The sequence below is a fragment of the Pseudophryne corroboree genome, chromosome 11 (assembly GCF_028390025.1).
Source record: "Pseudophryne corroboree isolate aPseCor3 chromosome 11, aPseCor3.hap2, whole genome shotgun sequence".
In the NCBI taxonomy this organism is placed as follows: Eukaryota; Metazoa; Chordata; class Amphibia; order Anura; family Myobatrachidae; genus Pseudophryne; species Pseudophryne corroboree.
The window spans coordinates 67,759,732-67,785,471 of NC_086454.1; the positions used below are offsets into that span (position 1 = coordinate 67,759,732).

At 47.3% G+C, this 25,740-nt stretch overlaps 1 protein-coding gene across 1 annotated transcript in view; it reads right to left on the reverse strand.

The window, feature by feature from the left end:
- BEST1 (bestrophin 1) overlaps positions 1-25,740 on the reverse strand; it is a 46,640-nt gene that overhangs the window by 18,876 nt on the left and 2,024 nt on the right. Inside the window, exon 2 of the mRNA XM_063946096.1 lies at positions 16,162-16,256. Within this exon, the coding sequence (XP_063802166.1) occupies positions 16,162-16,256 (95 nt within the window). The remainder of the gene's footprint in view (positions 1-16,161; positions 16,257-25,740) is intronic.

Sequence of the window (25,740 nt, forward strand, 5' to 3'; positions counted from 1 at the left end):
TAGGCCCGGGGCACATATCAGGCACTAGGCCTGTGGGACGATAGAGGGCATTAGACCCTAGCGTATTTTGGCCAGTAGGTACGATAAGGTGACCTTGGGCACAAGGCCCAGGTCACCCAACGGGCAGCAAGGTAGGCGGGCGCTAGGCCCGTGGGCAAAGTCAGGCCTCCGGCCTGTGTGCAGTTAGGGGGCGCTAGGCCCATCGAAGCAGTGTTTTCCCCGAGGTGAGTAAAGGTGGCACTGGGCGTTAGGCTCAGGCCACCCTGAGAGTACGGTAGGTGGGTGAGCTGTGCGGTCCCCACTACTGGGTGTTCTGAGTCGGGTAGACAAAGGGACAGCACCGTTTTATGTTGTAACTCCGATAGTGTGATATATGTTGTTACCGTGCAGGGCAAATTGCTGTTATGAGGTTTGTGCTAGTTATGTTGCACCACACCCACAGAGCTAGTTTGAGGGCTCTGTTGTTGTAGTTAGTATAGGGTGTGACACTAGGTCAGAGTTAGGCCCTGCACGGCTGTTTCTCTTTGCCTCCTTACAGGGACCTGTAAGTGGAGAAGATCGGAGTGCAAGACTCGTGACGGTGAGTAGCATCCGTGTACGTCTGTCCCTTGTTTGTCCCCGAGCGCCGGAGTTAGGATTGCTCACGGACGTGAGAATCCCTTTTCATCACACTACGTGCGAAAGCGCGAGTGTGTGAAATCTGGGTGGCTGAGGCTTTGTGCCGGTGATGACCATTCGCCCAACCGGTGAAGGTCGCGGCCACCCCTGGGGTATCCCCTGTTCCACCGGAAGCAGGGTCGATACCCCCTTTGATGTAAACCCTTCTCTCCTCAGCTAGGTCGTCGGTCAGCTCCGAGAGGGAATCGCCGTGTCCGGATCCGACTGAAGATTTCCAGGTCCGTTGAAGGTTCCGGTACCTGAAGGTGAGAGAGAGCGGCGCCTGGTGAGTACTGAGTCTACACCTGCACGGCAGCAGGCACCACCACACGCACCGCAGGCCCGCACCTCTCACACTTGGCGTAGTCGGCAGGATCGAGAGACCGGATCACGGACACGATGTGGAACGCCACCAAGAAGACCTCCCTGCGGACGGCTCCGGAGAAGACTCACCCCCGGACGTGTGCGGACCAGAGCGACTGGGTGACGGTGTCTGGGGCAGACATCCTGAAGATGGTGCAGCGGTCGGTCCAGCGTGAAAAAGAAGAGCGCCGGGAGAAGGGGCGCAAGAAGGCCGCTGTGACGCCCTGCAAGAAATGTCGGCAAACAGGTCACTTTGCCGACGAGTGTACTTGGCGAGAGACGTCCCCAAAGAAGGTGGTCCAGGAAGCGGACCGAAGACGTCAGAAGGGCCAAGCGAAGAAGGAGTCCTGGTGTTTGCTCTGCGGAAACTACGGGCATGAGCACAACAGTTGTCCCTGGGACGAAGAGTTGAGCGAAGACGAGGTTGATTCCCGGTGTGAAAGCTGTGGAGATCCCCGACATCGGCTCCTGGAATGTCCATGGACGGAAGACAGGACGGACTACGAGGCCACGGTGAAGCAGCTGACGGAATCTCGTCAGCAGCTTTGGGACCGGGTGGCTGCAGAGCCTGTGTGTGCGCTCTGCGAGGCGAGAGGGCATGCGCTTCCCGATTGTCCGTGGAATGAAGACCGGATGATTGCGGATGGTCGCGCCCAGAGATGGGAGGAGGAAACCAGGGAAATGGAGCGGAAGGCCTTGCTTGAAGTTAATTCGCAGGTGCCCATTTCCTCTGAGCCGGAACCAACGGGTGAAGATTCCCCAGTGAAGGAGGTGGACCAGGAACCCGTCTTGGAGAAGGTGGCAGTGGCCCTCCCTTGTTGGAAGTGTCGGCGACCAGGACATGCGGCCAGTGAGTGCCCCTGGGAAGATGCAGCGGACCTACTCTGTCCCAGGAAAGTGACCCCAGTAAGGCAGAATCCTTTCCCGCATGAGGCGGAGGTGGACGACTGGGAGGTGAAGAGACCACGCTGCGAAGAAAAGCGTGAAGACCCAGTGACGGAGACGTCCGGAATCTCCCCGCGATGGAACCGTCCACGACCAGGACGTGCGGAACAGGAGTGTCCTGGGTACCAAGAGATGCCAGCGGAAGCAAAGGAGTACGCTGAGGAAGTAACGATGCCAGCGGAAGCGAAGGAGTACGCTGAGGAAGTAACAATGCCAGCGGAAGCGCAAGAGTACGCTGAGGAAGCAGAGGTGCCAGCGGAAGCGAAGAAGTACGCTGAGGAGGAAAGTAATACCCCAGTCCAGATATCGGAGGAGGACTCGGACTACGGTGAGCTGTCCACCGACGAATCCCTCCCAGAACAGATGGAGGACGACTCTGGCATCGGAAGCGCCGACGAGAGTGACTGGCAGGATCGGGTGGAGTCATGCTCCCAGTTGAATGCCCTCCGTGAAGAGGAGGAGATAGTCCTGGAGCAAGAGTACCTGCCGGGAGTGCCGAGATGGACCGACGTACGGGGACAGGATCGTGATGCCGTGGGAGGACCCGTTTCAGAGGAAGAGACAGGACCTTTGGAGATGCCCCACGAGGAAATTCGACATGTGGTGGCTGTTGCCCGGGAGGAAACGGATGCCCCGGAGGATTCCGCTGTTGGGTGGTGGTCGATACCACACCCGGAAGACAGGGACGAAGCCACAGACGATATCGGAGGCCAAGAGTGGGTGACTGTTGTCCCCGTGGAGGAAGATTCCCCTTGGTGGCCAACGTCAAGCGACCGTGAGGAGATGCCACTTCCCCAGAGGATCCACCGATGGAGGTCAGGAGGAACGAAGAAGAGGAACCCGGAGCTGGAGGTGGAAGGATGTGGGGTCACAGCCTGTCCGGGCTGGACCCTTGAACACAACCTCGCCGGAAGGACCTCGGAATTCCCTGACCCGCGGACAATGGAAGTCGTGAGGAACTTTGTAGGGACTACAAAGGAAAAAGGGGGGGGAAATGTAAGGATGTGCCCTGTGGGCACATCCATGTGGCTGTCCCTAGCTGGGGGCAGCGCTGGGGCAGCTTGTCTGTCCCCAGCGCGGAGTGTGCGGCGGCGGGTGCCTGGTGCAGGGATCGGATGTTTCCCTGCACCAGGCTGTCGGCGGCGGAGAGCAGCGCGGCGGCGCTTTAAACTTGGCGCCGCTGGGGCCGCCAATGAGAAGCGCCGCCCGCGGCCTTTTGAATCCGGCGCCGTCCGCGAGCCAATCACGGCTCGCGGGGCGCCGGCCAATCAGGAACAGGCGCGGCGAGCCAATCGGCGCTCGCCGCGTCATAGGCCCCGCCCCCGGCGTCTGACATCAGACGCCGGGCGGGAGCCTGAAGGAGAGGCCGCGCCGAAGAGCGGCAGAAGACACGTGCGGGAGCAGCGGAGGAGGTCGTCGGCGCGCCGGAGCGCAGAAGAGCATCCGGCGCAGAGGAGAAGACGACGGCCGTGGAAAGAAGAGCTCCGGAGGCCGCTGAAGAGGCCGGAAGACGTCGGGCTCCGGGAAGATGTCCAGCGGCGGCTGGACGCGGCGAGGAGACGGCGGCGCCGCTGGCCAGGACGGGCCAGCGGCAGAAGAGTTCCTCCAGGCCGAGAAGCGCTGCAGTGGTGGGAAGCAATTGAGCTGTGCAGTTCCCCACTGCAGCCTTCTCCACCGCAGGTAGGCCCTTCTAAGGTGCCCCCCCCCCCTCTCCTCCGCTAGACCACCGGGTGTTCGGGCAATAGGCCCGTGGGCACAGTCAGGCCCTCCTGGCCTGTGGGCATTGAGTCGGGCCCTCCCGGCCCGTGGGCATTGAGTCGGGCCTCCTGGCCCGTGGGGCATGTAGTCGGGCCCTCCAGGCCCGTGTCCAAGATAGGCAGGCACTAGGCCTGGGGGCACAGGTTGGGCACTAGGCCCATAAGGATAGTCAGGCCACAGGCCTGTGGGCAGTTAGGCGGGCACTAGGCCCGGGGCACATATCAGGCACTAGGCCTGTGGGACGATAGAGGGCATTAGGCCCTAGCGTATTTTGGCCAGTAGGTACGATAAGGTGACCTTGGGCACAAGGCCCAGGTCACCCAACGGGCAGCAAGGTAGGCGGGCGCTAGGCCCGTGGGCAAAGTCAGGCCTCCGGCCTGTGTGCAGTTAGGGGGCGCTAGGCCCATCGAAGCAGTGTTTTCCCCGAGGTGAGTAAAGGTGGCACTGGGCATTAGGCTCAGGCCACCCTGAGAGTACGGTAGGTGGGTGAGCTGTGCGGTCCCCACTACTGGGTGTTCTGAGTCGGGTAGACAAAGGGACAGCACCGTTTTATGTTGTAACTCCGATAGTGTGATATATGTTGTTACCGTGCAGGGCAAATTGCTGTTATGAGGTTTGTGCTAGTTATGTTGCACCACACCCACAGAGCTAGTTTGAGGGCTCTGTTGTTGTAGTTAGTATAGGGTGTGACACTAGGTCAGAGTTAGGCCCTGCACGGCTGTTTCTCTTTGCCTCCTTACAGGGACCTGTAAGTGGAGAAGATCGGAGTGCAAGACTCGTGACGGTGAGTAGCATCCGTGTACGTCTGTCCCTTGTTTGTCCCCGAGCGCCGGAGTTAGGATTGCTCACGGACGTGAGAATCCCTTTTCATCACACTACGTGCGAAAGCGCGAGTGTGTGAAATCTGGGTGGCTGAGGCTTTGTGCCGGTGATGACCATTCGCCCAACCGGTGAAGGTCGCGGCCACCCCTGGGGTATCCCCTGTTCCACCGGAAGCAGGGTCGATACCCCCTTTGATGTAAACCCTTCTCTCCTCAGCTAGGTCGTCGGTCAGCTCCGAGAGGGAATCGCCGTGTCCGGATCCGACTGAAGATTTCCAGGTCCGTTGAAGGTTCCGGTACCTGAAGGTGAGAGAGAGCGGCGCCTGGTGAGTACTGAGTCTACACCTGCACGGCAGCAGGCACCACCACACGCACCGCAGGCCCGCACCTCTCACATACATACACTTTTTTTCTTTCACACATTACTGTTTGGCATGTTATTCTGGCAGCTGACACCTCTCAGGCACTAGAGAGGTGCAGCTGCTTCAGAACCTATGGCCGGTCACATGAATAACCAGCCAGCTGAGGTGCGAGCAGAGGCACTGACCGTGGTTGAAATTATTCACTCGTTAGTGGCTGCAGAGCTTGGACTCTCCACCGTCGCCGACAGTCAGGGCCGGCTGGGATGGGAGATAGATCCGTTCAGCCCTTGTCACCGTGGATAAAGGTGCCGCCCCTCCGGTCGTGGCCTCGGACTCCAGTGGCTTCCTGCAAGATTTAAGATCCCGGCAGGGGGAGCAGATCTTCTCCCCGGTCATTGGGACGGGGAAGGGGGGTAAGAGCGTCGCAGATAGGGGAGATGGGGACAGGCTCCGTACATGCGGCTCCAGCCCCAGCCCGACAGATCCTTCACGCTGAGCGCAGCACATATCTTTTAATTTTTTTTTTTTCCTTCAGCGCCGCCCTTCAAGGGCCGGCGCTCATAGGCAGCTGCCTAAAGCTGCCTAATGGTGGCGCCGGCCCTGACTACCGGGCCCTGAATAAGTTTTCTGTTAAAAACACTTACCCTCTACCTTTAATTTCAGTATTGTTTGATCAACTCCGCACCGCGTCATTTTTTCTAAGATCGATCTCAAAGGAGTGTATAACCTCGTCTGAATAAGATCTGGGGATGAGTGGAAGATGGCTTTTAGTATGCAGCCTGGACATTACGAGTATCTTGTGATGCCGTTCGGTCTATCTAACGCTCCTGCGGTGTTTCAGGATCTTATAAATGATGTCCTCCGCGACTTCTTAGGACGGTTCTTGGTTGTTTATTTGGATGACATCTTGATTTATTCAGAGTCTCTGGAACAGCATGTTGTCCATGTGCGGCAAGTGCTTCAAAAATTGCGGGAGAACCATTTGTACGCCAAATTGGTGAAATGTGATTTCCACATTACTGAGGTGTCCTTTTCAGGATATATTATTTCCCCAGAGGGGTTTTTTATGGAACCTAAGAAGCTCCAGGCTATCTTAAGTTGGGCTCAACCCACTAACTTGAAGACCATTCAGAGATTTCTGGGTTTTGCGAATTATTATAGACGTTTTATTCATAGTAACATAGTAACATAGTATCTGAGGTTGAAAAAAGACAATTGTCCATCGAGTTCAACCTATTTGTGGTGTCCTATGCATGATGATTTGACTATAATTTCTGACTGATGCTGCTGTCAGCCATTGCATTTTATCCCTATTTATAGTAACTATAATGCATGACTATGCACCATACCCCTGGATATCCTTATCCAATAGGAATTTATCTAACCCATTCTTAAAGGTGTTGACAGATTCCGCCATTACAACTCCCTCGGGCAGGGAATTCCAAACACGTATTGTCCTTACCGTGAAAAAGCCTTTACGCCGTATTGTGCGGAATCTCCTTTCCTCTAACCTGAGCGAGTGTCCACGAGTCCTCTGTGTTGATCTAACCAAAAACAGGTCCCGCGCAAGCTCTGTGTATTGTCCCCTTATATATTTGTAGATGTTGATCATATCCCCTCTTAGTCTCCGCTTTTCCAATGTAAACATGCCTAGTCTTTCAAGCCTTTCCTTGTATTCCATCGTCTCCATGCCCTTAATTAGTTTGGTCGCCCTCCTCTGTACCTTTTCAAGCTCCAGGATATCCTTTTTGTAGTACGGTGCCCAGAACTGTACACAGTATTCAAGGTGTGGCCTCACTAGTGATTTATATAACGGGAGTATAATACTCTCGTCCCTAGCATCAATACCCCGTTTTATGCATGCTAATATCTTATTAGCCTTCTTTGCTGCAGTCCTACTTTGGGTACTACTGCTTAGCTTGCTATCTATGAGGACACTTAAGTCCTTTTCCAGTACAGAATCCCCTAATTTTACCCCATTTAGTAGGTAGGTGTAATTTTTGTTCTTGTTACCACAGTGCATTACCTTACACTTGTCTGTGTTGAAGCGCATTCTCCATTTGGCTGCCCATGCTTCTAATTTAACTAAGTCGTTCTGAAGAGACTCGGCATCCTCCTCTGTATTTATAGCCTTACACAATTTGGTATCATCTGCAAAAATTGACACCATGCTCTCTAGACCTTCTGTTAGGTCGTTAATGAAAATATTGAACAATAGCGGTCCTAATACTGAGCCTTGCGGCACACCACTTAGCACTTCAGTCCAAGTTGAAAAAGATCCATTAACCACAACGCGCTGCTTCCTATTATCTAACCAGTTTTTGACCCAAGTGCATATTGTGCTTCCTAGCCCTGATTCTTGTAGCTTGTATATAAGTCTCATGTGTGGTACAGTATCGAACGCTTTGGCAAAGTCTAAAAAGATTACATCCACGTCTTTACCCTGATCTAGGTTTGCGCTTACTGTTTCATAAAAGCCAAGTAAGTTGGTTTGACAGGATCTGTCCTTCATAAACCCATGTTGATTCCTTTTAATGACCTTATTGGTTTCAAGGAACTTCTGAATACTATCTCTTAGAATACCTTCCAATACTTTCCCCACTATAGATGTAAGACTAACTGGTCTATAATTACCTGGTTCAGCTTTACTTCCCTTTTTGAATATAGGCACTACTTCCGCTATACGCCAGTCTTTGGGAACCATACCTGATATAACTGAATCCTCAAAGATCAAAGATAGCGGTTTTGCCAGTTCAGAGTGAAGCTCCATTAGAACCCTTGGATGAATACCATCGGGCCCTGGTGATTTATTAATCTTTAAATGTTTTAATCGGTCACAGACTACTTCCTCGCTTAAATAAGTACCTATCAGTGTGATATTGTCATTATTGAGATTGTGTGTCAGTCCCTGAATTGTGTCCTCTCTAGTGAATACTGTTGAAAAAAACTCAATTAGTGTGTCCGCTATGTCATTATCATTTTTGCTTAAGACTCCCAACTTGTCTTTCAAAGGGCCTATACTCTCCTTTTTTAATCTCTTGCTATTAATGTATTTAATTCATGCCTTTTACGAATTGGTTGCTCCTATTGTGGCATTAACTAGAAAGGGTGCCGACCCTTCTAAGTGGTCACCTCAAGCCGAGTCGGCCTTCCAGGCTCTGAAACAGGCCTTTGTCTCGGCTCCTGTCCTCAGACACCCCAACCCTGATCTTCCTTTTGTCATCGAGGTGGATGCCTCTGAGGTCGGAGTGGGAGCCATCCTATCTCAAGAAGACCCCAAGTCTCTGGTGCTACACCCTTGTGCCTTCATGTCCAGGAAATTCTCTTCTGCAGAATCCAACTATGATGTTGGTAATCGGGAATTGTTGGAAGTCAAATGGGCCTTTGAGGAGTGGAGACACTGGCTTGAGGGAGCTAAGCATACCAATACGGTATTCATTGACCACAAGAATTTGCAATATATTGAGTCAGCAAAATGGCTTAATTCCCGGCAGGCGCGCTGGGCGCTGTTCTTTACACGGTTCAAGTTCATCATCACCTACAGGCCCGGTTCTAAGAACACCAAGGCTGATGCCCTGTCACACTGTTTTCTTCCTGCTCACAATAACCAGTTTTCCGCAACTCCCATTATTCCAATATCCTTTATCCAGGCCGGCTTCGCACAGGATTTGATCACACAGCTAGTTTAGGTTCAGCAGCAGGCTCCCAGTAATACGCCTGTTTGTCGTCTCTTAGTTCCTGAGTTCTTGAGAGGCAGTGTCCTCAAAGAGTTTCATGATAATAAGGTTGCTGGCCATCCCGGTGTTGCTAAAACCTTGGAGTTAATCTCTCGCTTGGTGTGGTGGCCTAATCTTTCTAAGGATGTTAGGGAATTTGTTCTCTCCTGTCAAGATTGTGCTAAGCACAAAGTGTCCCAGTCCCTGCCCGTCAGGTAGCTTATGCCTCTGGCTGTTCCACTCAGGCCATGGTCACACATTTCCATGAATTTTGTGGTGGATCTTCCTCTGTCATCTGGGTTTCAGGTGATCTGGGTAGTCGTAGACCGTTTTAGCAAGATGGATCACTTTATTGCTTTACCCCGATTACCGTCCGCTCAAGTTTTGGCATTCTTGTTCCTCCGCCATGTTTTCAGGCTTCATGGATTACCCGTGGATATTGTCTCAGACCGGGGACCACAGTTTATTGCCCGTTTTTGGAAGCTTTTTTGTGCCTCATTAAACATGAAACTCAGTTTAACCTCGGGGTACCATCCGCAATCCAACGGGCAGATGGAGCGGGTTAATCAATCACTGAAGCAATATCTGCATCTTTATACTGCCAAGCTTCAGAATGATTGGTCAGATTATCTTCCCCTTGCAGAGTTTGCTTACAATAACGCGTGTCATTCTTCCACCAAAATGTCTCCATTCTTTTCGGTACTGGGCTTTTATCCTAGAGCCAGTTCCTTGACTCCTAATTGTCCATCTTCTTCCTTGAATTTCACTTACCGCCTCAGAGCTATTTTGAAGAAGGTACATCTTGCTCTTAAGAAAGCTGCCTTCCAGGATAATTTTTTTTCAGATAGGTTCTGACGCCCATGCACCTTTAAGGTGGGAGACAAGGTGTGGTTGTCAACACATAACATCAAACTCCGACAACCTTCAGCTAAATTGGGACCTAGGTTCATCGGGCCATTCCTTATTATCAAGAAGGTCAATCCGGTTGCTTTTCGGCTACAGTTGCCGAAGTCACTTAGAATCTCTAACACCTTTCATTGTTCTCTGTTGAAACCATGTCTTCTTTCCAGGAAATTTCTTTGGAAAATTGTCCGGGGCAGAGCATCTGTGGATGTTCAGGGCCAACAGGAGTCCCTGGTAGAGAATGTTTTAGATTCCAAGTTTTCCCATGGTCCGCTTTGTTTTCTGGTCCATTGGAAGGGGTATGGCCCAGAGGAAAGATCTTGGGTCCGGGACAAGGATTTGCATGCCCCTAAGTTAAAAAATGCCTTTTTTGGGGGAATTTCCTCATAAACCCGGGTGTAGGGGTCCGTTGACCCCTCCTCAAGGGTGGGGGGGGGACTGTTAGCGGTGGTGGTGTAGCGGAACGGCTCCCGGACGTTGCTTGGAAACAGGGCCGGCGCGTCACTTCCGCCTGTAGCTCCCCAGCTGGTTGCTCAGCAACCAGGGACGCCAGGTGGCCGCTGTGCACAGCGGTTCCGGCAGTTGCTAAGCAGCCGGGACGCTGTGCGTCGCGCGCCCAGGGACAGCTGCAGCAATCAGGATCCGGGGGCTGGGCTGCCTGATTGGTCTGCAGGGCTTTTTCTGGAAGCCAGACCAAGGCAGCCCCGCCGGTGATAGCTTCTTGTTGAGCACTTCCTGCCTTGGAGTGTTTCTGTTCGGTGATCCTGCTTTCCTGAGATCCTGTAATCCTGAGTCCTGAGTTCTGGTGTCCGGAGTCTGTTATTGGTGACGATCCAGCCTTCCAGTCCTGTGTGCCAGTGTCTGCAGCTGTGGGGTTCCTGTTCACCTACGTGCACCTGTATCGGTGTTGTGAGTAGTGGCTTTGCCGCACCTTACGGCTTGGCCGTATCACTCTCTTAGTTTTACTTTGACCTTTTTCCACTGAGGTTTCCACTTTTCGATGTCCTCGACGAGATACAACAGGTGTCGTGTTTGGCGTCAGGACAGCGTCGCCTTTTTTACTGTTTGTCTTGGTGGCCGTGCCGCACATACCTTTGTTACTGTCTGTTTTGGCGGCCCCGCCGCACATACCTTTGTTGCAGTTTTTTGTAGCCTCCCCCTACCTCCTGTGTTCCATTTAGTTAGATGTTCCCCTTGTTCTCGCCATGTCTCGGTTTATGCCTTGTCTCCGACTAAGACCGGGGGGCATTGGAGTTGGGCAGACCTAATCCGCCCTTCAAACACGGCTGCCGTGGGCCCAAGCAAACATAGTCTCGCAGGTGTAGACTGCAGGCGAGACAACGGAGTCAGGGTTCTGTAGGGGTTGCTGTTGAACTCTGTTCCTACCGCAGCATCACGTTCCTGTACTTGGGGCTCATCCACCCAGTCTCTGGAGTACCAAGTACAGGGAACGTAACATCCGTACTGTAGAGCCTCGTAAGAGGCCACCATCTTCCCCAGAAGTTGAATGCACTGATTAACTGAAACCCGGGCTTGCTTCAGGACATCCCGGACCATTGTTTGTATCACCAACGCTTTCTCCTCTGGAAGAAACACCTTCTGCACTTCTGTTTCGAGAATCCTTCCCATAAAAGACAACCTCCTGGTCGGCTCCAAATGTATATTTTGGAAGATTCAGGATCCAACCGTATTCCCTGAGCAGATGAGTCATGAGAACAATGGACTGCAACAGCGTCTCCCTGGACGATGTCTTTATTAGCAGATCATCCAGATATGGGATTATGTTCACCCCCTGCCTGCGGAGGAGAACCATCATCTCCGCCATCACCTTGGTGAATACCCTCGGTGCCGTGGAGAGGCCGAATGGCAGTGCCTGGAACTGAAAATGACTGTCTAACAGTGCGAATCGGAGAAAAGCCTGATGCGGTGGCCAAATCGGGATGTGGAGGTACGCATCCTTGATATCCAGGGATACCAGGAATTTCCCCTCCTCCAGACCTGAGATCATCGCCCTCAGAGATTCCATTTTGATTTAGCGATTTTAAGTTCAAAATGGGCCTGACCGAACCATCCGGTTTCAGTACCACTAAAAGGTTTGAATAATAACCTTTGTTTTGCAGATGAGGTGAAACTGGTACAATGACCTGTGACTCTGCCAACTTTTGGATGGCTTCCTGTAGGACAGCCCTGTCTGCCAGCAAATCTGGCAAGCCTGATTTGAAGAACCAGTGAGGCAGGAGTTCTTGAAACTCCAGCCTGTACCCCTGGGACACAATATCCTGCACCCAAGGGTCCAGGCCGGACGACACCCTGACGTGGCTGAACTGCCTGAGCCTCGTCCCCACCAGCCCGACCTCCACCGTCATGCTGAGGATTTTGATGTACCTGAAGCAGGTTCCTGTTCCTGGGAACCCGCAGTAGCAGGTTTTTTTTATTTTGCCCGACCTCCTCTAAAGTAGGGTGTAGGCGCTGGCTCAGGGCGCCCCTCACAGTGCCACCACATGTACCGTTGAGCCCCCAGATCACAGTTTGTACTATGCTCCATATCCTGTTGCCGCCATCTTCACACCGGCTCCCTGCTTGCCAGGGGGGCCGGTGACTAACTCGCCACTGAAGTCTTCTGGCTCTGTAAGGGGGTGGCGGCATACTGCTGGGGTGAGCGATCCCCTGTTGGTGGCGAACATTCGATCCTCTCAGGAGCTCAGTGTCCTGTCAGCGGAGAGATTGGCTCAGACCCCGCAGGGCGGACACTACTCCCCCCTTAGTCCCTTGAAGCAGGGAGGCTGCTGCCAGCAGCCTCCCTGTGCCTAAACTCAAAAAAAATAAAAAAAATAAAAGAATGCCTATTGAGCTCCCCTAGCTGTGACCGGCTCCTCCGGGCACAGTTTCTAAACTGAGTCTGTTAGGAGGGGCATAGAGGGAGGAGCCAGCCCACACTTTCAAACTCTTAAAGTGCCAGTGGCTCATACTGGACCCGTCTATACCCCATGGTACTAATGTGAACCCCAGCATCCTCTAGGACGTAAAAGAAAGACAGCCATGTGACGTGAATTGCAGACCTAACTAAAGCCCCCAGAGCTGCGTGGATTATTGTTACTTAATGTAAAGATTACTGCAACATGTTTTGGTCTTACTTTTATTTTTCTGTTTCCCTCTGCCAAGTAGTCTGAATTATACACATGGGAGACACACTCACAATTGTATTGGGATCAAATGCAACAGATAAACAGCACACACAGTAAGAGCCTGTGCATATTCCCTCTTGCAGAACAGCATTGTTTAACACACTTAAGACTTTATAATCTGTTTATAAACCTGTTTATAAACCCCTCATGCATGTGTAGGTAGTAGATATACCATCGGTCAATAGTTTGCTTATGCAATCCCCTAGTGACTATTACACATGTGATAAGTTTAATGTATACGGGTATGGGTCGTTGGGTCGACACTATTGGTCGACATGCATGGTCATTAGGTCGACATTTACTAGGAAACAGGTCAAAAGGTCGACATGAGTTTTGTTACTTTTTTTGGTGTCGTTTTCTTCGTAAAGTGACGGGGAACCCCAATTAGTGCACCGTGTCCCCTCGCCATGTTTCGGGCAAGGTGCCTCGCTCCGCTACCGCTGCACTCAGTACAGGTTACCGTTCCCAATTGTACCACGTGGATTGTAAAATATGAAAAAGTTCAAAACTTGGAGAAAAAAAACAACAACTCATGTCAACCTTTTGAACTGTCGACCTAGCACATGTCGACCTAATTACCATGTCGACCTAGCGACCCTGTCGACCAATAGTGGTCGACCTAATGACTGTCGACCTAATGACCGTATCCCATGTATACAATTATCAAGACACAGATTAAACTCTATATAAAATTAGGGATAATCTCAAGCATTGATCAGATTACAGGATACATTTATTCAGTGCTAATTGATACCTTGCATAAGTAATTGTAAAACAGAGATATGGCTGCAGTTAGACATATAGAAGAAGCTTATTATTACGTTAAGTGTTTCTGCATAAATACAGTGGATTTCATAATACAATATTTCTGCAAGCTTATTAAAGCCTCTATAAAACACACACACTGAAAACTATTGCACATGCATCAAGTAAAATGTAAATAAGAATTATAGTACATCAATTATAATTTTATAATCTCCTGTAAGTGATAGTTATGCTTGGACAGTAGTGATGTCAGCAGGGATAATTGGTCCCATGTTAGTATTCACTGCGAGCAATGTTACGCACCCTGAGACAGATTCTGAATTGGGAGCAGGGCCGGTGCTAGGGTGTTCGGCGCCCCCTTGCAAACTATAAATTTGCGCCCTCCCGTACTTCACAAAGGGACAGCGCACATAATGCTTATACACACAATGCTCCCTGTAGTAGTGGGACTTACACACGTAACGCCCCCTGTAGCATTGATGGTTACACATGTAAAGCACCCTGTAGCATTGATGGTTACACATGTAAAGCACCCTGTAGCATTGATGCTTGCACATGTAACGCCCCCTGTACCAGTGCCGCTTACACACGTAATGCCCCCTGTACCAGTGACGCTTACACACGTAACACTCCCTGCAGCAGTGATGCTTACACACGTAACGCACCCTGTAGTGTTGATGCTTACACATGTAATGCACCCCGTAGCAGTGACGCTTACACACGTAACACCCCCTGCAACAGTGACGCTGACACACGTAACGCACCCTGTAGCATTGACGCTTACACATGTAATGCACCCTGAACCAGTGACGCTTGCTCACGTAATGCCCCCTGTACCAGTGACGCTTACACACGCAACGCCCCATGTGCCAGTGATGCTTACACACGAACGCCCCCTGTACCAGTGACGCTTGCACACATAACGCCTCCTGTACTAGTAACGCTTATACAAGGTGCAACGCCCCCTGAAGCAGTAACACTTACACACATTATGCTGCACAGTCACACATACACCACATACACATATACATACACACACATGTACATACTGGGGGTCATTCCGAATTGATCGCACGTAGCAACTTTTTGCTGCCCGTGCGATCAACTCGACGCTGCCTATGGGGGAGGGCTTTTTGTAATAGCAAGGCTGCGAACGCTTGTGCAGCCCTGCTATGCAAAAAAAGGTTTGTGTAGAACTAGACCAGGGTAATAGTTACCCTGTGTGATGAATCCAGCGATGCAGGTCCTGGAAATTGACGTCAGACATCCACCCTCCAAATGCCTGGACACGCCTGCGTTTGCCGAACCACTCCTAGAAAACGGTCAGTTGACGCCCTGGAACGCCTTCCTCCTGTCAATCTTCTTGCGGTCGCCGCTGCGACAGCTTTCTTCGTTTGCGACGTCACTGCGCGGCGATGACTGTCGCCGGGCAATGACGCACCTGCGCAATGCAGCCGCCTCGCATGCTTAGTTCCGACCCGAGCATGCAATCGGATTGGAATGACCCCACTGTACACACACACACACACACACACACACACACACACACTGGAAACTCGTCCTCCTGTGATGCAGGCTGCAGCCTGGTCCCGTGTAGCTTCGCCCCTTATTCTTGCGAAGCTCCGCCCCCTTTTCAATCCGCCCAGCACACTGAGACTGGCTGCACTGTGAGCATGTGACAGGGGAGGAGGAGAGGGGGAGAGGAGGCTTCATGATGCCGGCGCCGCTGCCTGTCATAGAGTTTGACAGGCGCAGCAGCCGGCATCAGCAGGGCAGGGAACTCAGCACAGGGATGCAGGACAGGTAGGTGCCTCTCCCCCCTGGCGCCTACCTGCACTACATCCCTTTGCTGAGTGGTATGCGCCGAGCCTGATTGGAATCAAAGTAAATGAAAGCAGGTAATTTTGCACCTGGGCCAAAACCATGCTGCCCTGCAGGTGGGGCAGATTTACAATGTGCAGAGAGATTTAGACGTGAAAGGGGAGATTGCAAACTCAGATCTAAACTTAGTGTAAGAATAAATCTGTTCAATATTTCTGGGCTACATAATGCAAAAGCAGCTGGTATATACCCTGCATACAAGAAGAACACATGTATTGCACTCCTTGCATTGCAACATGGTTTGTCTAGGTGCAAAGTTACTTGCTTGTTTTTTGCTTTTCTCCCTGCCCAGAATCACCCCCTTGCCTGCTTTCCTACTCTCCTGGAAGGTACAGGAGACTCCTGATTTTTCGAGTAGTCCCCTGCATCCCTGAAAGAGTGGGTAAATCTCCAGCATCCTGCTCACTTCCATGAAGTACACAGGATAGGGAGATAATACCAGGAATTGCAGGTCCGTGTGGAAGGGGAGGGGCTAAATGGTGCAAATCACGTCATTTTAGACTTGCCCCTTCCCTACAGACTTGCTATTCAAAGCATTTTTTCACAGTGGGGAAAGGCAAATGATGCAAAGGGCCTACCCCTAAAATGGTCAGCTGCATCTCCTCTAGGCTCCTCCCAGACAGGAGCAACTAAATGTCATCATATCTGCCCCCCTTGTGTTACAGTTAGATAGCACCTTTTGTAGTAATTATATCACAGGGTTTATTGCCTTAAGTTAATACAGTTAGTTTGTAACATGATATATCTTCACAATATGCATTTGTAGGTACAGCAATTATTATGTATATAATGTTCCTGCTCTTACCTAGAACAAATGATATAGGGATCAACTCTGCATAGTTGTTACAATACAGCGCCAACTTCTCAAAGTGAATCTTCTGCTGCTCACTGAGTAATAGCCTGCAGTACAGATGGAATGAGGTCACTGGAATGTAGGGGGGAGGCAAAATCAGGGTGATGTCTTAGCAATCAGGGAGGAGGGCATAATGGCAGTGTCTAGAATCAATAATCAGGGAGAAGGCATAATGGCAGTGTCTAGATTTAGTAATCAGATAGGAGGGCATAATGGCAGTGTCTAGAATCAGTAATCAGGGAGAAGGCATAATGGCAGTGTATAGAATCAGTAATCAGGGAGAAGGCATAATGGCAGTGTATAGATTCAGTAATCAGGGAGAATGCATAATGGCAGTGTCTAAAATCAATAATCAGGGAGAAGGCATAATGGCAGTGTATAGATTCAGTAATGAGGGAGAAGGCATAATGGTAGTGTCTACAATTAGTAATCAGGGAGAAATCATAATGGAAGTGTCTAGAATCAATAATCAGGGAGAAGGCATAATGGCAGTGTATAGATTCAGTAATCAGGGAGAAGACATAATGGCAGTGTCTACAATCAGTAATCAGGGAGAAGGATTAATGGAAGTGTCTAGAATCAGTAATCAGGGAGAAAGCATAATGGCAGTGTCTAGAATCAATAATCAGGGAGAAGGCATAATGGCAGTGTATAGATTCAGTAATCAGGGAGAAGGCATAATGGCAGTGTGTAGATTCAGTAATCAGGGAGAAGGCATAATGGCAGTGTCTAGAATCAATAATAAGGGAGAAGGCATAAAGGCAGTGTATAGATTCAGTAATGAGGGAGAAGGCATAATGGCAGTGTCTACAATCAGTAATCAGGGAGAAGTCATAATGGAAGTGTCTACAATCAATAATCAGGTAGAAGGCATAACGGCAGTGTCTAGAATCAGTAATCAGGGAGAAGGCATAATGGCAGTGTATAGATTCAGTAATCAGGGAGAAGGCATAATGACAGTGTCTAGAATCAATAATCAGGGAGAAGGCATAATGGCAGTGTCTAGAATCAATAATCAGGGAGAAGGCATAACGGCAGTGTCTAGAATCAGTAATCAGGGAGAAGGCATAATGGCAGTGTATAGATTCAGTAATCAGGGAGAAGGCATAATGACAGTGTCTAGAATCAATAATCAGGGAGAAGGCATAATGGCAGTGTCTAGAATCAATAATCAGGGAGAAGGCATAGTGGCAGTGTCTGGATTCAGTAATCAGGGAGGAGAGCCTAATGGCAGTGTCTACAATCAGTAATCAGGGAGAAGGCATAATGGCAGTGTCTAGATTCAGTAATAAGGGAGGAGGGCCTAATGGCAGTGTCTACAATCAGTAATCAGGGAGAAGGCATAATGGAAGTGTCTAGAATCAATAATCAGGGAGAAGGTATAATGGCAGTGTATAGATTCAGTTTCAAATTAAAGAGACTCCCGCACCAGATTATGGATAGATAATAATTTTACAGGGAATATTTGTAATCTAACATTTTGTGCTGATCAAAACAATATTTCAACACAATTGTGTTGCGGTGGTGCTGCTTGTTGATCTAAATATATAATGTTAACAGAAAAAGAAAAAAGCAGATCAACTTTTTATAGCAGCACTCATTCCCTGAATAATCACTAATTATAAATATGATTCTTTCAAATAACTTATAAGTAATAATATTGACTACAAGAAAAGATTCTCAATACCCATATGTGGTATAGATACCTTTATTGTTACCACATATGATGTATTATATGTCCCCTTTGTTCTAACGGGGACAACTAAGTGAAATATTAAAAAATTTGATAGAGACAGAATAACGTGTATGGAAAAATAAATTAAATTATGTGTAGAGAATATGTTAAAAAAAATGCTAGTGTGCTGTCTTGATTTGCAGATCAACAGAACCTGTGAATCAAATGTTTTTTGATTTATTTTGATTTACTTTGATTGAAAAAGTTAGTGGTGGTTTTATCAAAATAAATCAAAAAACATTTGATTCACAGGTTCTGTTGATCTGCAAATCAAGACAGCACACTAGCATTTTTTTTAACATATTCTCTACACATAATTTAATTTATTTTTCCATACACGTTATTCTGTCTCTATCAAATTTTTTAATATTTCACTTAGTTGTCCCCATTAGAACAAAGGGGACATATAATACATCATATGTGGTAACAATAAAGGTATCTATACCACATATGGGTATTGAGAATCTTTTCTTGTAGTCAATATTATTACTTATAAGTTATTTGAAAGAATCATATTTATAATTAGTGATTATTCAGGGAATGAGTGCTGCTATAAAAAGTTGATCTGGGAGAAGGCATAATGGAAGTGTCTAGAATCAATAATCAGGGAGAAGGTATAATTGCAGGCTGTAGAATCAGTAATCAGGAAAAAGGCATAATGGCAGTGTCTAGAATCAGTAATGAGGGAGAAGGCATAATGGCAGTGTGTACAATCAATAATCAGGGAAAAGGCATAATAAAAGTGTCTAGAATAAGTAATCAGGAAGGATGGCAGAATGGCAGTGTCTAGAATCAGTAATCAGGGAGGAGGGCAGAATGGAAGTTTCTAGAATCAGTAATCAGAGAGAAGGCATAATGGCAGTGTCTAGAATCAGTAATCAGAGAGAAGGCATAATGGCAGTGTCTACAATCAGTAATCAGGGAGAAGGCATAATGGAAGTGTCTAGAATCAGTAATCAGGGAGAAGGCATAATGGCAGTGTCTAGAATCAGTAATCAGGGAAAGACATAATGGAAGTGTCTAGAATCAGTAATCAGGGAGAAGGCATAATGGCAGTGTCTAGAATCAGTAATCAGGGAGAAGGCATAATGACAGTGTCTAGAATCAGTAATCAGGGAGAAGGCATAATGGCAGTGTCTAGAATCAGTAATCAGGGAGAAGGCATTATGACAGTGTCTAGAATCAGTAATCAGGGAGAAGGCATAATGGCAGTGTCTAGAATCAGTAATCAGGGAGAAGGCATAATGGCAGTGTCTAGAATCAATAATCAGGGAGAAGGCATAATGGCAGTGTCTAGAATCAATAATCAGGGAGAAGGCATAATGGCAGTGTCTAGATTCAGTAATCAGGGAGGAGGGCATAATTGTAGTGTCTAGAATCAATAATCGGGGAGAAGGCATAATGGCAGTGTGTCTAGAATCAGTCATCAGGGAGAAGGCATAATGGCAGTGTCTAGAATCAATAATCAGGGAGAAGGCATAATAAAAGTGTCTAGAATAAGTAATCAGGAAGGATGGCAGAATGGCAGTGTCTAGAATCAGTAATCAGTGAGAGGGGCAGAATGGAAGTTTCTAGAATTAGTAATCACAGAGAAGGCATAATGGCAGTGTCTAGAATCAGTAATCAGAGAGAAGGCATAATGGCAAAGAGAAGGCATAATGGCAGTGTCTCCAATCAGTAATCAGGGAAAAGGCATAATGGAAGAGTCTAGAATCAATAATCAGGGAGAAGGCATAATGGCAGTGTCTAAAATCAGTAATCAGGGAGAAGGCATAATGGCAGTGTCTAAAATCAGTAATCAGGGAGAAGGCATAATGGCAGTGTCTAGAATCAATAATCAGGGAGAAGGCATAATGGCAGTGTATAGATTCAGTAATCAGGGAGGAGGGCATAATGGTAGTGTCTAGAATCAATAATCAGGGAGAAGGCATAATGGCAGTGTCTACATTCAGTAATCAGGGAGGAGGGCCTCATGGCAGTGTCTAGAATCAGTCATCAAGGAGAAGGCATAATGGCAGTGTCTAGATTCAGTAATCAGGGAGGAGGGCATAATTGTAGTGTCTAGAATCAATAATCGGGGAGAAGGCCTAATGGCAGTGTGTCTAGAATCAGTCATCAGGGAGAAGGCATAATGGCAGTGTCTAGAATCAATAATCAGGGAGAAGGCATAATAAAAGTGTCTAGAATAAGTAATCAGGAAGGATGGCAGAATGGCAGTGTCTAGAATCAGTAATCAGTGAGGGGGGCAGAATGGAAGTTTCTAGAATTAGTAATCACAGAGAAGGCATAATGGCAGTGTCTAGAATCAGTAATCAGAGAGAATGCATAATGGCAAAGAGAAGGCATAATGGCAGTGTCTACAATCAGTAATCAGGGAAAAGGCATAATGGCAGTGTCTAGAATCAATAATCAGGGAGAAGGCATAATGGCAGTGTCTAGAATCAGTAATCAGGGAGAAGGCATAATGGCAGTGTCTAGAATCAGTAATCAGGGAGAAGGCATAATGGCAGTGTCTAGAATCAATAATCAGGGAGAAGGCATAATGGCAGTGTATAGATTCAGTAATCAGGGAGGAGGGCATAATGGTAGTGTCTAGAATCAATAATCAGGGAGAAGGCATAATGGCAGTGTCTACATTCAGTAATCAGGGAGGAGGGCCTAATGGCAGTGTCTAGAATCAGTCATCAAGGAGAAGGCATAATGGCAGTGTCTAGAATCAATAATCAGGGAGAAGGCATAATAAAAGTGTCTAGAATAAGTAATCAGGAAGGATGGCAGAATGGCAGTGTCTAGAATCAGTAATCAGCGAGGAGGGCAGAATGGACATTTCTAGAATTAGTAATCAGGGAGAAGGCATAATGGCAGTGTCTATAATCAGTAATCAGAGAGAAGGCATAATGGAAGTGTCTACAATCAGTCATCAGGGAGAAGGCATAATGGCAGAGTCTAGAATTAATAATCAGGGAGAAGGCATAATGGCAGTGTCTAGAATCAGTAATCAGGGAGAAGGAATAATGGCAGTGTCTAGAATCAATAATCAGGGAGAAGGCATAATGGCAGTGTATAGATTCAGTAATCAGGGAGGAGGGCATAATGGTAGTGTCTAGAATCAATAATCAGGGAGAAGGCATAATGGCAGTGTCTACATTCAGTAATCAGGGAGGAGGGCCTAATGGCAGTGTCTAGAATCAGTCATCAAGGAGAAGGCATAATGGCAGTGTCTAGATTCAGTAATCAGGGAGGAGGGCATAATTGTAGTGTCTAGAATCAATAATCGGGGAGAAGGCCTAATGGCAGTGTGTCTAGAATCAGTCATCAGGGAGAAGGCATAATGGCAGTGTCTAGAATCAATAATCAGGGAGAAGGCATAATAAAAGTGTCTAGAATAAGTAATCAGGAAGGATGGCAGAATGGCAGTGTCTAGAATCAGTAATCAGTGAGGGGGGCAGAATGGAAGTTTCTAGAATTAGTAATCACAGAGAAGGCATAATGGCAGTGTCTAGAATCAGTAATCAGAGAGAATGCATAATGGCAAAGAGAAGGCATAATGGCAGTGTCTACAATCAGTAATCAGGGAAAAGGCATAATGGCAGTGTCTAGAATCAATAATCAGGGAGAAGGCATAATGGCAGTGTCTAGAATCAGTAATCAGGGAGAAGGCATAATGGCAGTGTCTAGAATCCGTAATCAGGGAGAAGGCATAATGGCAGTGTCTAGAATCAATAATCAGGGAGAAGGCATAATGGCAGTGTATAGATTCAGTAATCAGGGAGGAGGGCATAATGGTAGTGTCTAGAATCAATAATCAGGGAGAAGGCATAATGGCAGTGTCTACATTCAGTAATCAGGGAGGAGGGCCTAATGGCAGTGTCTAGAATCAGTCATCAAGGAGAAGGCATAATGGCAGTGTCTAGAATCAATAATCAGGGAGAAGGCATAATAAAAGTGTCTAGAATAAGTAATCAGGAAGGATGGCAGAATGGCAGTGTCTAGAATCAGTAATCAGCGAGGAGGGCAGAATGGACATTTCTAGAATTAGTAATCAGGGAGAAGGCATAATGGCAGTGTCTATAATCAGTAATCAGAGAGAAGGCATAATGGAAGTGTCTACAATCAGTCATCAGGGAGAAGGCATAATGGCAGTGTCTAGAATTAATAATCAGGGAGAAGGCATAATAAAAGTGTCTAGAATAAGTAATCAGGAAGGATGGCAAAATGGCAGTGTTTAGAATCAGTAATCAGTGAGGAGGGCAGAATGGAAGTTTCTAGAATTAGTAATCACAGAGAAGGCATAATGGCAGTGTCTAGAATCAGTAATCAGAGAGAAGGCAAAATGGCAAAGAGAAGGCATAATGGCAGTGTCTACAATCAGTAATCAGGGAAAAGGCATAATGTAAGTGTCTAGAATCAATAATCAGGGAGAAGGCATAATGGCAGTGTTTAGAATCAGTAATCAGGGAGAAGGCATAATGGCAGTGTCTAGAATCAGTAATAATGGAGAAGGCATAATGGCAGTGTGTAGAATCAGTAATCAGGGAGAAGGCATAATGGCAGTGTCTAGACTCAGTAATCAAGAAGAAGGCATAATCGTTGTGTCTAGAATCAATAATCAGGGAGAAGGCATAATGGCAGTGTCTAGATTCAGTAATCAGGGAGAAGGCATAATGGCAGTGTCTAAAATCAATAATCAGGGAGAAGGCATAATGGCAGTGTCTAGAATCAGTAATCAGGGAGGAGGGCATAACTGTTGTGTTTAGAATCAATATTCGGGGAGAAGGCATAATGGCAGTGTCTAGATTCAGTAATAAGGGAGGAGGGCCTAATGGCAGTGTGTATAGAATCAGTCATCAGGGAGAAGGCATAATGGCAGTGTCTAGAATCAATAATTAGGGAGAAGGCATAATAAAAGTGTCTAGAATAAGTAATCAGGAAGGATGGCAGAATGGCAGTGTCTAGAATCAGTAATCAGCGAGGAGGGCAGAATGGAAATTTCTAGAATTAGTAATCAGGGAGAAGGCATAATGGCAGTGTCTATAATCAGTAATCAGAGAGAAGGCATAATGGAAGTGTCTACAATCAGTCATCAGGGAGAAGGCATAATGGCAGTGTCTAGAATTAATAATCAGAGAGAAGGCATAATAAAAGTGTCTAGAATAAGTAATCAGGAAGGATGGCAAAATGGCAGTGTTTAGAATCCGTAATCAGTGAGGAGGGCAGAATGGAAGTTTCTAGAATTAGTAATCACAGAGAAGGCATAATGGCAGTGTCTAGAATCAGTAATCAGAGAGAAGGCAAAATGGCAAAGAGAAGGCATAATGGCAGTGTCTACAATCAGTAATCAGGGAAAAGGCATAATGTAAGTGTCTAGAATCAATAATCAGGGTGAAGGCATAATGGCAGTGTTTAGAATCAGTAATCAGGGAGAAGGCATAATGGCAGTGTCTAGAATCAGTAATAATGGAGAAGGCATAATGGCAGTGTGTAGAATCAGTAATCAGGGAGAAGGCATAATGGCAGTGTCTAGACTCAGTAATCAAGAAGAAGGTATAATCGTTGTGTCTAGAATCAATAATCAGGGAGAAGGCATAATGGCAGTGTCTAGATTCAGTAATCAGGGAGAAGGCATAATGGCAGTGTCTAAAATCAATAATCAGGGAGAAGGCATAATGGCAGTGTCTAGAATCAGTAATCAGGGAGGAGGGCATAACTGTTGTGTTTAGAATCAATATTCGGGGAGAAGGCATAATGGCAGTGTCTAGATTCAGTAATAAGGGAGGAGGGCCTAATGGCAGTGTGTATAGAATCAGTCATCAGGGAGAAGGCATAATGGCAGTGTCTAGAATCAATAATTAGGGAGAAGGCATAATAAAAGTGTCTAGAATAAGTAATCAGGAAGGATGGCAGAATGGCAGTGTCTAGAATCAGTAATCAGTGAGGAGGGCAGAATGGAAGTTTCTAGAATTAGTAATCACAGAGAAGGCATAATGGCAGTGTCTAGAATCAGTAATCAGAGAGAAGGCATAATGGCAAAGAGAAGGCATAATGGCAGTGTCTACAATCAGTAATCAGGGAAAAGGCATAATGGAAGTGTCTAGAATCAATAATCAGGGAGAAGGCATAATGGCAGTGTCTAGATTCAGTAATCAGGGAGGAGGGCATAATTGTAGTGTCTAAAATCAATAATCGGGGAGAAGGCCTAATGGCAGTGTGTCTAGAATCAGTCATCAGGGAGAAGGCATAATGGCAGTGTCTAGAATCAATAATCAGGGAAAAGGCATAATAAAAGTGTCTAGAATAAGTAATCAGGAAGGATGGCAGAATGGCAGTGTCTAGAATCAGTAATCAGTGAGGGGGGCAGAATGGAAGTTTCTAGAATTAGTAATCACAGAGAAGGCATAATGGCAGTGTCTAGAATCAGTAATCAGAGAGAAGGCATAATGGCAAAGAGAAGGCATAATGGCAGTGTCTACAATCAGTAATCAGGGAAAAGGCATAATGGAAGTGTCTAGAACCAATAATCAGGGAGAAGGCATAATGGCAGTGTTTAGAATCAGTAATCAGGGAGAAGGCATAATGGCAGTGTGTAGAATCAGTAATCAGGGAGAAGGCATAATGACAGTGTCTAGACTCAGTAATCAAGAAGAAGGCATAATCGTTGTGTCTAGAATCAATAATCAGGGAGAAGGCATAATGACAGTGTCTAGATTCAGTAATCAGGGAGAAGGCATAATGGCAGTGTCTAAAATCAATAATCAGGGAGAAGGTATAATGGCAGTGTCTAGAATCAGTAATCAGGGAGGAGGGCATAACTGTTGTGTTTAGAATCAATATTCGGGGAGAAGGCATAATGGCAGTGTCTAGATTCAGTAATCAGGGAGGAGGGCCTAATGGCAGTGTGTATAGAATCAGTCACCAGGGAGAAGGCATAATGGCAGTGTCTAGAATCAATAATTAGGGAGAAGGCATAATAAAAGTGTCTAGAATCAGTAATCAGGAAGGAAGTCATAATGGCAGTGTCTAGAATCAGTAATCAGGGAGGAGGGCAGAATGGCAGTGTCTAGAATCAGTAATCAGGAAGGAGGTCATGATGGCAGTGTCTAGATTCAGTAATCAGGGAGGAGGGCAGAATGGCAGTGTCTAGAATCAGTAATCAGGAAGGAGGTCATAATGGCAGTGTCTAGATTCAGTAATCAGGGAGGAGGGCAGAATGGCAGTGTCTAGAATCAGTAATCAGGGAGAAGCCATCATGGCAGTGTGTCTAGAATTGATGGTGTTGGATATACTACATTCAGGTTGTGATATGAACGTCTTTTGCTGTACTTGCCAAACTGAGACTATATAGAGAAAGCTCTATCTACAGCGAAAACACCCTTGTTCACTGTGAATAGAGCTTTTTGTCATATCATAAATATAACTCTATATGCCAGTGATAGGCAACGGGCAGCTGTAGGGCCAAATGTGGCCCTCCAATCGTTTACTTCCACCTCCATGCTCTTTCTTGCTTTGTTGTCTATTTGTATGTTATCGCTTGTAATGCTTGTGTAAAAGGTCTGCTAGTGTGCTATTACAGTACAGATAGCTGTCCATTTAATTGAAAACAATATCTTAACACATTACTTTAACTTAATACTGAGCATAAGAGTAATGTGATGCCATTTTGGATGTTAAAGGGCCATACAATGCAGCTCCCAAAGTGTATCAGGTTGCAGGGCTGTAATCAGGGGTGTTCAACATCATCACTGCCCGAGTGGTACCTTTCTCTGGCTTGTGGGGTGCATGGAAGGGCACCCTGCTGC